At 37.6% G+C, this 15,000-nt stretch overlaps 1 protein-coding gene across 1 annotated transcript in view; it reads right to left on the bottom strand.

Moving 5' to 3' along the window:
- The window catches only part of LOC135211489 (uncharacterized), a 995,645-nt gene that overhangs the window by 296,952 nt on the left and 683,693 nt on the right, over positions 1-15,000 (bottom strand). Inside the window, 1 exon segment of the mRNA XM_064244795.1 lies at positions 11,264-11,366. Within this exon segment, the coding sequence (XP_064100865.1) occupies positions 11,264-11,366 (103 nt within the window).

The following is a 15,000-nucleotide window of genomic DNA, read 5'->3' as shown; positions in this document are numbered from 1 at the left end:
TAATATATTATTATATATATATATATTATATATATGAAATCTGGCTTACACAAAAGACGCTAATATTTGTCCAACATTATTTACTGCAATTTCTGGTCCCGTTGCAAATGAAATCGATATACTCCTTCGTCAAATCATAGTTATTTACTACTAACTTGGAGTATCTGCTGACGAGTAACATTTTGCTAAGATTCGAGTTAATCTACGAAGAAGTGATACATCGTATTACTACTAACTCTTTCACCACAAATTCCCAAACAGTCACTAAAAAATAAAAAAAAATATCGGCTTAGGCTCTACTTGAGAGGTCCTTTGCCATTCATTTCATCATTTAACAGTCCCATAAAAATTACAATAATTAAAACCCACGGGTTAATTAGCATACAGTGTGCTTCGACTGGCATCCAATCTGCCAGTTTGATGCCTAAACACTGATTTTCATTGAAACCCATTTTAATCCCATACAATCCTCCTTGTCTTCTTGCGTCTCCTGCTTTGCAAGTTATAAAAAAAACTTATTCGATTGTCGCTAACGACTGCAATGGACCTTATAAAAACCACCTTAGACTGTTAATGATATTTAGTCATTCATAACGATGAACCGCACCTTTTCCCAAACTTATTATTTTGTCATTTCTAATAATCTTAAAATGTTTTCAACAGACGAGTGTGTCAAGTTTCATCGATGGGCATTTTGTATTTCATTTACATATACATTACTATGCCCTCACGGAATGTTAATCAATTTCTGATGTATTACAGTCCCCACTACATAGTTTGTCTTTCAGTAACTAAAGATCTTAGCACCATTTACGAGAATCCTTGCTTCTCACTGACTATTTGGCATAATGCTGGCTCTCCAGGTACCCTAAAACAAACGCCTTATTAAAATCCAGAGGGAGGCTAGGCCATGGATGCGTGAGTGTAAGATGTCCACCCGGCAACATTCCTTCATCAAAAGATTCGTTAATCCTGTATGCATGGATGAGTAATAGTATTCATACGTAGTATATATAAGGACGCACACACTTAAATAAACATTACACAAGCGCATAATTATGTTTGCAGCGTCCGAAAAAATGAACGCAAATGTAAACTGTTCCAGAATGATACCAACCAACATTCCCCACTTAAAGAAGTTTCTATCATCACGAAAAAGAGTATAAATGCTGAGAATCGCAAGTTGACCAGAATTACCACTTCAAAACCTCGCATCCTGTTGGGCTACGGGAGAAAAAAAAAGTAAATAAAAAAAGGGAAATATCTGCAAACCTCTTCTCATTTATTTACCGAACAAAACAAATTTACCAAACGGGTGCCCCTATGCCCCAACTCCCCAAACCGTGGTCGTAGCAGCCTAGGGGTCATAGCCTAGTCCGCTCGAACCGTCTCTTCAATTAATTAAACTTTAAAGCCAACGCAGTTTATGTAAAGTTATTCATGCGTGCAATTTTGCATTCGTCCCTCCCCCGTCTCTCTCTCTCTCTCTCTCTCTCTCTCTCTCTCTCTCTCTCTCTCTGTGGTCCTCTGTGCAGGACTTAAAGAGAGAGAGAGAGAGAGAGAGAGAGAGAGAGAGAGAGGGAGATGAGGAAGAAGAATGATCAGTAATATCTTTTCTTTTTCCCTAACTCAACAATGACTTGAGAGAGAGAAGAGGAGAGAGCTTTTTTCTTTTCCAAACTCAAGGAATTGGACTTTGAGGAAGAGAGATAGAGAGAAGAGAGAGAGAGATGTATCAGAAGATCTTTTTTCTCCCGAGCTCAACAATGACTTGAGAGGAGAGAGAAAGAGAAGAGGGAGAGAGGGAGAAAGGGAAGAAAGAGGAGACTCCATTAGAAGAGATAACTTTTTCTCTTGTTCCCAACTCACAATGGACTTGAGAGAGAGAGAGAGAGAGAGAGAGAGAGAGAGAGATGAAAAGAGGATCTTTTTCTCGAACTCAACAATGACTGAGCAAGGAGAGAGAGTAAGAGGAGAGAGAGAGAGAGAGAGAGAGAGAGAGAGTAGGTTGGTAGAGGGGGGGAGAGAAATACTACCTAGCCGAGGCAGAACCTTCTGATATTTCCGCTCGAATTCTAATTTCGAGAGAATCGTGCTAATTATCTCATGACCGGCTGGAGAGGTCCGAACTATTTATTCCATCCAACACTACAGACATATTTTCTCTCTCTGTCAAAACTCAGCACTCACGGTAATACAAGAGATATCAGTCCGTCATTCCGTTGAAGGATTTCCGTGCAAATGGAATGTAAATGAAACTGTAATATTTGACTAAGATCTATTGGTAATAGTGAACTTGAATTTACATCTGTTAACCTGTTCGTGTATATACACACATATATATGGTATATAAATGTATATATACATACATATAAATATATTCATATATCTGCATGTATATATGTATGTGTATGTATATGTATAAACACCCCTCCCCCCTTTTTGACAAAACTACACAAATTGACAACCCTTACATGTTGACAGCAGGCGCCCTCTATCTGTAAACATGTCACTAGGCTAATAAGCTCACATAAATACAAAGAAAACTATAAGTTATCATTCCACTCTCCTGGCTTAGTCTGAGTAATCACTCCTAGATTCAAAATGTCAACTGCTACATTGTTATAGTCAAGTTTAGAGAATCCCGTTTCTAGTACCATGATATAGAGCCCATCTGTAATAAAGATATATTCATTACATATCTTATAATATAATATTAAATAACGGGATACACTTCACACTTCTCTCTTTCAAAGGCAACTGTTTCTAAGTCATTTAAAATATGTGCCATACCTTGAGATGGGTTTTTCTCCCGACACTTGGCGTTCTCTAGGCCGTCTTTCCTCTTATCACAAAGGAATGTGTCTTTCCCTCAAATGCCTTGAACGGTCGGACCTATGATATATGTACAAACGAATGTACATACCCGCCACGCCTCAAAACCGCCCGTGGCAACAGTACAGACAGCCACCAGCCTAAAATGCTCAAGCATCAGATACCTTCATTCATGAAGGCTGTCTCTATAGTGCTCTCTGTCTCCAAGCAAGAGCAGCTGATATAACATGTAATTCACTAACACATCAATTCATACTTGTAAGATATGTGTATATATATAGTCATACATACATATATATATATATATATATATATATATATATATATATATATATATATATATATATATATATATCATTCGAGCTACAAATGTCCTTTAATATCTAATTCCCTCTACCTCGGAATTGATATATTTTCATATGTGTACCGAAGGGGAATTTTTAGTTGATAATAATTTCGTCCCTTCATGGATCGAACCACCGTCCAACGGACAGGAACGAAATCAGGACCGACAGTGACGAATTATTATCAACTAAAAATTCCCCTTCGGTACATATATGAAAATATATCAATTCCGAGGTAGAGGGAATTAGATATTAAAGACATTTGTAGCTCGAATGATATATATATATATATATATATATATATATATATATATATATATATATTATATATATATATATAATACACACACACACACACAGTCTAATGAAACCTAAATTACTGTCATCCTTGAAACATTAATTAGTAATGAATATATTCCTGTATATTGGAGTTGAAGCAGACTTATTTTTAGATGCTTCTCTTAATTCTTGTATGTTATTTCGAGATGCTTTTCAGGAATTCATTTTCGCAAATACTTACTTTGCACTCATACCTAAGCATTCCTCTGATGAAGGACTGCAAAACTGGTATTTAAAGGAACCCATATCCTGGAAAGCTAAGGAGCTTCTTTAACAGAAAAAGGACTAAAAATAGAATGAAAATGGAATAGGTATATGAGAAACAATAATTGTGAACTGTAAAAGATATTCTTCTAGCGAAAAAAGCCAAAGGAATAAATATGATACTGATGCATTAATCACTGGTCCTCAGTGTAGGAGGTTCAAGAAGTTAATAAACCTATCGACTTTCAGGAGCTAAGGACAGACATCCTCACTGAAAACCTGAAAAAGTCGCATGGTATACATTCCGGGAAAGGTGAGGTAGCCTCTGCCACAGAACACAGTACCACAGATGACCTGAAAGAGTAGCAGCAAAGGAGAATCGAAATGGCCAGTAATAACTGAGGTAAAAGTAACATGGCACTGATGAACAAGAGTAGCAGCGAAGGAGAATCGAAATGGCCAGTAATAACTGAGGTAAAAGTAACATGGCACTGACGAACTAACCAAAGGGGCCAAGTAAAGGAACTCCAAGAACAATAAAAAACAATCAAAGTTGTAAACAACTTCCAAGATGCAGAAAACAGAACCTCCACTGAAAGACTTCAAAATTGATACGGCCTCTGTCTCAGAACAAAGGACCTCTTGATGGAAAAAGAAGGTAAGAGAGAAAAGGAAAAACACGTCTTCTGTGCCAGAGGTGCTTTCATTAGGAAAAGGCAGAGGTAACAAGACATTATTGCTCGTTTTAATCAACGGGGTCCCGTTTAGGAGGCTAAAGAAATTCATGGGGCACATACCTTTCCCAAAAGCTAGACAGACATTTTTAATGAGGAATCCAGAGGGTTATCCGCTTACAAAGGTAAAAACTACAATGGGGTGTGACATACTAGGTTTAAATCAGTGAGGCAATTAACTTCTAGAAGAGAGAGCTAGATACTTCCATTAAAAGACTGAAAAAGTGGTACGGTACTGATCCCTAGGTTGGATAAGCATAGAAATGGCAAAAGAGAGGCAAAATAGTTAATCGTAACAAAGGGGTTTCCACTGCCAAAAATAAAGCATAAGATAGATGAAATAGAAGCAATCGTTACGAAAATGTAATTATATCAACGGTGTCCACTTGAAGAGGTCCCGGATGTTAACTAAGTAAATTACTTACAAGATGTAGGAGACAGTCAGTATCTTTACTGAAAAAATGCAAAAGTGTCATGGTACACCTGCCTTGAAAAGAGATACAGCCTTTGCCTCAGAACAAAGGCAACAGCTGGCCTAACAGGAGAAGAAACAAAGTGGGAATGAAATAAATAGCTGTAACAAAGTTGCTTCGCAGAAAAAAGGCAAAGTAACACGGTATTACTGCATTAACTAACGGGCCTCAGTTTAGGAGGTGCAAGAATGATTAATGAGCCTTACAGCATATACGATAGTAGAGCCTCCTTTGCAGGAATGCAAAATGAGAACCGTACTGTAGCCTTCGTAAGCAAAGTATATCTTTTATAAAGAACAAAGAATCACAGGGCACTGAAAAGAACTGGGCACGCGCGCGCGCGCACACACACACATATATATAATTATAACGTAAGTATATCTGTTGAGAAAGTGCAGAATTATCAGGGGTATTATATATATGTATATGTATATATATGCATATATACATTATATATATATATATATATATATATATAACATATATGTATATATATGTGCATATATATATATATATATATATATATATATATATATATATATATATATATATATATATTATATAACACGCAAGTATATCTGTCGAGAAAGGGCGAAATGCTCCATTAGGTATATTCTAAGAGATTCAGGGGCCACGAAATAATAAAAAAAAAAAAACACCACACACACACTCACACACACATTTTGTAAAACAGCAAGGTTGACACGGAGCAGATACCCATACAAAGAGAAGCAGCTTCTGTCACACAACAAGGGCCGTAAAAGGGCAGAGAAACTACACGTTCAATTGTAACTGAGGTTCACAGAGAGAAGGTAACAATAACGGGACACTGAATTATTCATTGGGGATAGATTAGTAATCTGAACTAACTGTGAGCAAGAAGCATTGGAAGACTCCAAAACTACATGGATACTCAAAGGTTTGAACAGTAGGGTAACCATACTGTAGAACAAAATACCTTCGAATGAAACTGACAAAGAAGAGACCCTGTATTCAACTGCAATAAGAATAGAAAAAATATATCCTGACATCAAAGCCTTCCCTAATATCGATCGTTTTAAGTCAATAATGAAAAATATGACAAAATGGCTTGCGTTGGAAGTAAGGCAGCCCCTACTATAGAATCAAGGGTAAAGAGGGGTATCATATGGAAAAGCCAAGGATAATCAAAAGTCATCTGTAATAGAGGCACTAAATAATGGCAACAGTGACTTAGCAAAGATTAATTAAGAAAAAAATTCATTTAAAACTAAGTTATGAAAAATTACGTATCACATATGGTTTTGAAAATAAAAAAAATAAAAAATAAAAAGATATCTTTTTTGACACGCTTAACAAGGCTATTTTAGAGACGAAGACAAACAGCATCAGCAGTTCCCGATGACGATATCACCCTGGAAGCTGGGAAAATTGGCACACAACAGTTTCGCTAAAAGTGAGAGAGAGCCTTAGACAGTCTTACACTATCAACTGGTACTGGGACCACGTCTCATTGAATGATAGACGACCCACATGAGACTCGAGGAATGTCAGCGAATGGTCTCGTTAAGACTACTTTCTGGCTCAAGTGACAATGGGTAGTAATGAGGACCGAAAGTCAATAGGACAAGGAAGAGAGCAAGAGCGATGTGCCATGCCAAGAGCAGGCAGAAATGACCCTTAACTAATACATTGATAGAGACCAAACGTTGTTCTGTATGGTAATTTATGCTTTTGCAACTCTGTTGTTTATTTCTATATTTATCACTGACATACATTTTCAAATATATTTTTAAAATCTGTTTGGATAAACGTATTTTATTTTCCTTTCCACATAATCACACAAAGCAACTGCAGAATGACATAATCATATGATAAAATAAAAGGCAATAACTGTTGAAATTCAACAGGCCTGGCTAGTAATTAGACAACGCTGTACATTCCTCTTCGAAGATCAAATGGCATTCCCCCTCTTCCCTCTGTTCTTCCTGACACGCATTCCGCTTCTCCTCCTGATTCCTAATCAGTCACATTCCTCGAGCCATTAATTACTCATATTTGCTTTCACTCCGCTGCTTCTCCCATTCCGTCCATTATGCATTGTTTAGGATGTTAAAGGCTCGTTCCGAGTTCCCCCTTGGTGTCACACGTGTTCACACTAATTTAGACACAGCGAGAATGGGTTTCACTCCACGAGTGCTATTTCCGGTTCTACTTTCCCTGGGGTATACTAGTGACCGAGATATTTCCCGGGGGATAAATCTGTTGTCTGAAAAGGGTTTAATTAGTTCGGCCATTACGAGTAAAGTAAGTTTAACTTAGTTTAACCAGTCCACTGAGCTGATTAGCAGCTCTCCTAGTGCTAGCCCGAAGGATTAGATATTTTTACGTGGCTAGGAACCAACTGGTAACCTACCAATGGGACCTACAGCTTATCGTGGGATCCGAACCACATTATGTCGAGAAATGAATTTCTATCATCAGAAATAAATCCCATTGATTCCGCGTTGGGAGAGCCGAGAATCGAACTTCGGACCACCGTATTGGCAGCCGGGTGTGAAACCACTCATTCAACGAGGAACTCGGTTATTACGAGCAAAGATAGATTTCTGTCATAACATTAAGCTTGGATATTTTATTGTGCTTACATTCTTTCACTGCCAGTCTCGAGTTAAAAGATATGTGTCAGTTTAGTCCCCAGCAGATAAACATGAATGTTATTAAAGTTACCCTTTAAACTGAAAAAGCAACCTTCAAGTGTAGCATTACCGAGGAAGATCGCCGTGGGGGCTATAGGTGGGCAGAGAGGGCCGGGGAGTCATGTCTTCTGCACCATAGTAAGTGATATAGAAATATATATATATCTAATATATATATATATATATCTATATATATACATATATATATATATATATATATAATACACACACACACACACACACACATATATATATATATATAATATATATATATATATATATATATATATATATAAAACAAAGTTCACATCAGTATGTTTTCGTCAACACTTAGTATTCCATCTCTCACCTCATCGGCCATCCTTCATCAACCATGTTAAAATTATCCTCCATAGTAAGTGATATAGGGACATACATACATCATACATCATACATACACACACACACACACACACACACACACACACACACACACTACATATATATATATATATATATATATATATATATATATATATAAATGAAGTCCACATCAGTATGTTTTCGTCAATACTTAGTATCCCATCTCTCACCTCACCGGCCATCCTTCATCAACCATGTTCAAATTATCCTCCATCCCTCGAACTTCACAAATAAGATTTGCATTTTTATCACACCCATTCATCCCTGTTCCAGTTCCGTCTCATTTCAGTCTCTTCATCACCATCACCACCATCATCATCATCATCATCATCAATGTAATCATCGTCACTATGCAAACTCACTGAAACTCCCGCCAGCCAATCAATCTACTTCATAAACAAACTCATTAATTCCGATCCCGAGATTTACCAAGGTACGATCCATCTATTTATACTGCCTTACACGATCAGTTCGGGCTAATGAGACTAAATGCTTTCCAGGGAAGTAATAATATTCCAGTTCGTTCTCAAAGGGGAAATTTATTTAAATGACTTTTCCTTCGGGGCAGTATCTGTTTTCTCCTCATTATTACAGGGATCTATCACGTCCTGTACTTCTAGTTACTGTTATTTCCCCGTTGACTCTAAACAGCCTACTTCCTTTTGACTATGGAGGTTTTTGAAGATTATCCTAACTTCTATCTGTAATCCATTCTTGCCAGTGCATTTTTTTAAAGTATATTCTCACGGTAATGTTCAGTCTCTTCAAGCCAGAGTGTTTACCTTATTCTGTTTCTAATACCTGGACCACCAGTTATGGCTTCGTAACAGTTTCTCCCTGTATACATTACACACTTACATACTCACATACATACATATACATACACACACACACACACACACACACACACATATATATATATATATATATATATATATATATATAGATCTAGAGAGAGCGAGAGAGAGAGAGAGAGAGAGTCGACCTGTAAGTTTCTCCCTGTTGACATTACGCAGTTACACGCATATATACACATACACGCATGTATACCTGCATATATACATGCATACACTTACGTACACACATGTATGTATGTATGTATGTATCAAAAATATATATATATATATATATATATATATACATACAGAGAGAGAGAGAGAGAGAGAGAGAGAGAGAGAGAGAGAGAGAGAGATGAGTCGACCAGTAACTTAACTAGGCATAATTCTATGTTGAAAAGTCACCGTAACTCGTCGCCTTCACCATGTAAAAGGTCATTTCTTCCATCAATATCCCTCCTCGCGCTCTCTTGCGAGTGTAATGACGTTTATACGAGAGAGAGAGAGAGAGAGAGAGAGAGAGAGAGAGAGAGAGAGAGAGAGAGAGAGAGAGAGAGCTAAATATATGGCGCTCTTAAAAAAAAAGTTTTATACCGGACTCGTGTCAACGGGCAGGTAAATTGTTCCCTTGGTAAATATAATACGTACCTCTGAAACAATGGTGCATAAATTGTACATTCCTCGGTTATTTCCTGACGCGTCTCTTAAACCTTTTTCAGACTTTTCTCTCTTCTTACAAAGGCTGTGGCGTCATTTAACAAAATAGACAACGGCACAAAAACAAGTTCTATTAACGTATTTTCAGACTGCGTACGTAAATAATCTACTCCTAAGAACTATGCAGCTGTCATTAGTTAGGTCAAGCAACGTCTATTACTTCTCCAGAAAAGGCAAAAAATACTTATGTTTTTCACTTCCTCTTTCCTACCGAAGAAGGAATTAGAAGATGAACAACACCACTATGCTACGTACTTATATTATGCAGTATCGTAGACAAAAAAAAATGGTTAAAATGTTTTTAATGATCGAACTCTCACTACTTAACGAAAAAGAATGACTGATGACAAATGCATAATCTGAAACTGACGTTAATGTTCCACTGTTGGTTTGTAATTTTGTAACTTTTTCTTTTACGTTACAATTAAGTTATTTATGTAAAACGCACAACTTGTCTGAGGTATATGCAGCAACTGTAACATAGATGAATTTCCCTGGGTTAGCTTCACTCTTAATGATTAGTCTCTTAAAGGAGTAATTATGTTAACAAAAACATCCCATTTTTTTAAACTAATTTTTCTATGATATTTATCCCGACTATGAAAAATATGATTTCACATTTTACTAGATCTGCGAGACACGGCGAATGCCATAAACCATGAGGTCAACCCTTAGCATTTTCGACAATGTTTTGCATATTTTCTAGAGACCAGACGCTTCACATTCTTTTATACAAACAAGTGGTTTTATCTGTTGTCCAGCTGGCCTAAGCAATTCCACATCATAACATCACTTTGACAGCTTTTCATAAGTTTATCTGCCATTTTTCTTACCATGAAAAAATCGTTTCCATTACAATTGTTGAAGTTCATCCTGATGTTCCAGTGTATCAAATGTTTATTTTCTCCGATAAACCTTTCTTATCTACATATATTTCATCTTTCTTTATCCTCTAGCACGTGTTTTTCTTATCCTCTTCCTTAATTCATCTTCTTTCATCATTTGATGCTTATCTGTCATTCTGCCTAAAGTGACATTTCGTTTATTGATATCATCGCAGCAGACTTTTTGTTACCTGTTGCACTATCGAATTCAACGGCGCCCCAACCCCCGGGAGAGCCGATTTATCCTATTACGACACAAACAAGCCAATCAAGGACGGGGAGCTCTCACCCTGAATGCTTACGCAGAGAGAGAGAGAGAGAGAGAGAGAGAGAGAGAGAGAGAGAGCTGTAGCTTTAACTTTCTTTACTTGTTTATTCTGGTTCTTTCTGGAACAATGTTATGGGTTACAACAGTACATAGTCGACGTGTATGTGTGACTTTAATTAATGCAGCATATTTACCGTGAATGTATTTCATCCCATGTGAATGAATAAAAATCGTTCAGGCGACCATTGGATATTCACGAGAATAAACTGGCAGACCTAAATTTGTAATTCTGCATCACAGTAGAGGCAAGAAACATAAGGAATGTAAACTTGACAACACTTTTCTCTTTGGTATCTCCTTATAAAAAATGCTGTGCTACAAACAGGCGCTATAAATTAACAATGACGTGTAGAGGGGACACGCCTGAAGGACCAAAAGACGTTCTACAGGATGGTTTCCAAAAATAAACCTGGATGATGATGATGATGATGATGATATGAAATCCTCCCAAGTGTAACACGAGACGGAATTTTTGTAGCACAGACTCACCTGGTTTGATGCAACTCAGCCCGCAGATGCCATCGCAGAGGCACACTTTCTTCCGGCTGAGGCAGTCTGCATCTGCGCTGCACTTTCTGAGGCACGTCCTTCCCTGTGGATTAAGAAAAAAAAAGAAAAATTACATATTTGCATACCATGGGTGATGCCGTATAAAAAAAAGGCCGAGGTACTGTAAGAGTTGGAGATATTGGATTCAAGAAAACAAATGTATCAAATGGAAGGAGATAATATTTGGTTATAACTATTAATTTGAAGACATTCGCGAAAATGTTGACATTGTATAAGATGAGCTTGTGGTCATGTCTAAAAGGGGGAAAAGGAAAGTGACTGAGAAGTTTTTAACTGAAAATATATATTCTACTGAAGGGTAAACCACATAACACTGGAAAAAGAAATAGGATATTGCACGTTAATTCGCTGAGCGAAATGCCTTCGAGTCAGAAATGATGAATTACACCGGTATGCGTTAGCACCTTCGTTAATGCTGTGTCAACTCGAAGCAAAGGGATTCCTGTAAGATCTCTAAGGTATCAGTGAACAGGGATATGAAACTGTTCATAAATGAAAACTTTATACTTAGACAATCCTAAATCAAACCCTGACCACAGGAAAATAATTCAAAGCTATACTGTTTAATAACGTTGCTGATAACAGACAATAAAGATCTCTCGAAAATCAGCTGAAAAAACTGCCAGTGATTAGTGTTGTTACAAGACATTCACCGTAACACTACTAATCAATCTTTGAGTTTTTAAAATTAGTAAGCGTAATGAACCAGTAGGAGACACTCAACTAAGCTTTAAACCGTCTTGTCATGCGACACAAGCCTATACGGGCACAATGAAACTATGGTTCTAAATACATACAAATCGTTAAATTGCTTTTGAAAAATAAAACTAAATGCACGAAATGTAAATGTTTTACAGAAAATGAGTGGTATAAATACCAGAACAATAATTCGGATAGTTATTAAAATACAAAATACCATAATACTACAGTATAAAGAGCAATTTGTATAGATACGTGATTCCCCCCCCCCCCCCGGGTGCAGCACAATTAGGTCTACGGGGAACAAACTTCAAGTTTGGCTATTCAAAACTATTTAATGCACCATACGCACTGTGCGCGCGTTCGTGGGAATGTACGTATATGCTTTACACTTACGGTGCACTTTTGACGGGTCATTTACGCCAGAAAGTAATAATTTGTCATCAGGAAAGACTAAAGACTTTGGAAGTTTAAAAGCTACATTCTCCTAAGAAAACTTGGCTTTCATCTTAAAAAGCACGAATCCCTCTTAATGATACCATCGGGGAAAAAAAAAAAAAAAAAAAAAAACAGCAAGTAAAGAATTCGCCAAAGTTTCTTCGGAACAATCGAGTTTTCTGTACAGAGTATAATGCTGTATGAGCCGCGGCCCATGAAACTTTTAAACACGACCCGGTGGTGGTCTGTCTTATAGCGTTGCCAGTCGCACGATCACGGATAACGTTAACCTTTCATAAAATAATAAAAACTACTGCGGCTAGAGGGCTGTAATTTGGTATGTTTGATGATTGGAGGGTGGATGATTAACAAACCAATTTACAGCTCTCAGGCCTCGGTAGTTTTCAAGATCTGAAGGCGGACAGAAAAAGTGTGGACGGAAAGACAAAGCCACCTAAATAGTTTTCTTTACAGAAAACTAAAAAGTTATGGAAAAAACTGTGGGAATAGAGGAGTAACGAAAACCGGGTGCGGCAGCCAAGGTATAACTGCTCTATTATGTCTGTTTTATATCATCGTCATCATCATGGGAAACTATGATCAAATCCATTTGCATTTACTATTCCGATATACATTACGTGAAAGTATACCTGAAAATCTTAACATATTAAATGCAAAATTATACTTTAAAAGGTGTACGCCACAATATTTCGGAATCTATCGTTACCTGGCTAAAAAATAAATAAATAAATAAATAAATAAAATAAAAGAAACAAAAAAAACTTCGGTTTATCTAGCTCCAAAAGAAAGAGCACGAAGAACTAAAATAGGAAGGCAGTAACCTCCTCCTACGGAAACGCACAGTAGCGACGTGTGAGGCATAGGGAAAGTCCGAATGATAAGTCTATCAAATCCCGGGAGACGAAGCGCATTGCACAAAAGGTACTGTCAGCCCACAACGTTCATTGTTGTTCCCGCTCGTCGCCCAGAGAGAGAGAGAGAGAGAGAGAGAGAGAGAGAGAGAGAGAGAGAGAGAGAGCCTTTGCATTAGTATGCCTAGTCATGCCCTCCATTGGCATTCTCCATCAGCCCCGGGAGACAGTTTCAGCGGTTGACATCCAGCTCCAAGGTGATTGGTCAGGCTTCCGTAATTGCCGTGCGTCTGCCGCCAATAACACCTACACGTACTCCGGCAATCACGGCGGGAATTCCAAAGCGTCCGGATGCTGTTCCCTCCCATTGTCATCTCGCCGGAGTTCATGCTGTGGATGGCCATTACCAGTAGCCTTCCTCTTCTCTCCAGTCCCCTTCGTCTTTCCTTTCTCCTTTTTTTATTCTCTCACCCCTCACACAAGCGCTGCTCAGAATTCGATGCTGATGCTGATGCTACTCCCGTTTTATCTTGCATTTTGTATCCGTTTGTTTAGAACTTCTTGTTTTTCAGTCTTATATCTATTTTTTTTTTCTTTTTGCTCAGGCGCCGTCCCGAATTCGATAGTCAATTGGAGGCATCTGATGTTTCATCAGTTTTATCTTGCGTCTTGCATCCCACCCTGCATGTTCGTTGTTTTTAGTTGTTGTGATTTCTTTCGTTCGCTTCTTCCTGTTATGCAATTCCGTATTCAGAATCATTTCTTTTAATAATCGGTTTGTGGAATATCACTTTTTTGCGTCCAGTCTGCAGTTCAGGTGATAATCGTGTCATAAATCATCAAATAGAAACGAAAACAGATTTAATCAGAAATATATTTTTATTTTATTTAACGAGTTTTCCTATGACTGATTATGCAGGGACACTCTAAAATATTCATTATTTTACGCGAAGGGACATCTTTCGACAAAACCAGGTTTTTCATTTCTATGTTGCTTTTTTCCTACGTATCCTTTTTGAGTGGTTTTGAATGATGAAAAGAGTAGGAATCAAAGTATAGATAACAAAAAAAAAAAAGCGTTGCTCATTTTCTCTTCCTTTTAACATTTCTTTGAAAAATCAACGCAGACGGGGACTGAAAACCCTGATTTCACCGATTTATCGTAAAATCATGTAATGTTTATGCACACTTTTGCTTCCCTTCGAAAAACGCAACTGAGAAAAAGAAATGACAGTTAATGAAATAATAAAAAAAGAGATATAGGATTTTAATACGACCCCTACCTTGATAATATCATCACCTGTATCTGATTTTACATTCTGTTCCCTATCTCAAGACTCTCTCTCTCTCTCTCTTTTTTTTTTTTTTTTTTTTTTTTTTACCCTTACTCCCGTCCTCCCCCATGTATATGAAATAGGACCGGGACCTTTTTGAATAAGTGTACCAGCGTGCGTGTGCATGTGTACGCGTATATGTTGGTGAATGTGTGCGTATATGTGTGCGCGCCCGTGTGCATGCGCGCGTGGAAGGAAGCTGCGGGCGGAAGAGGCCTCAGGAGCCGGATAAAGATATCAGCTCTTGCATATCTCAGGGCGCTTTGCATCCTCCCTATAAATTGAAGTTTTTGGGGAATGGACACATCCTTTA

This window comes from Macrobrachium nipponense, chromosome 4, assembly GCF_015104395.2.
Source record: "Macrobrachium nipponense isolate FS-2020 chromosome 4, ASM1510439v2, whole genome shotgun sequence".
In the NCBI taxonomy this organism is placed as follows: domain Eukaryota; kingdom Metazoa; phylum Arthropoda; class Malacostraca; order Decapoda; family Palaemonidae; genus Macrobrachium; species Macrobrachium nipponense.
The sequence above is the reverse complement of the archived record's forward strand: the minus strand, read 5'-3'. Positions and strand labels throughout refer to the sequence as shown.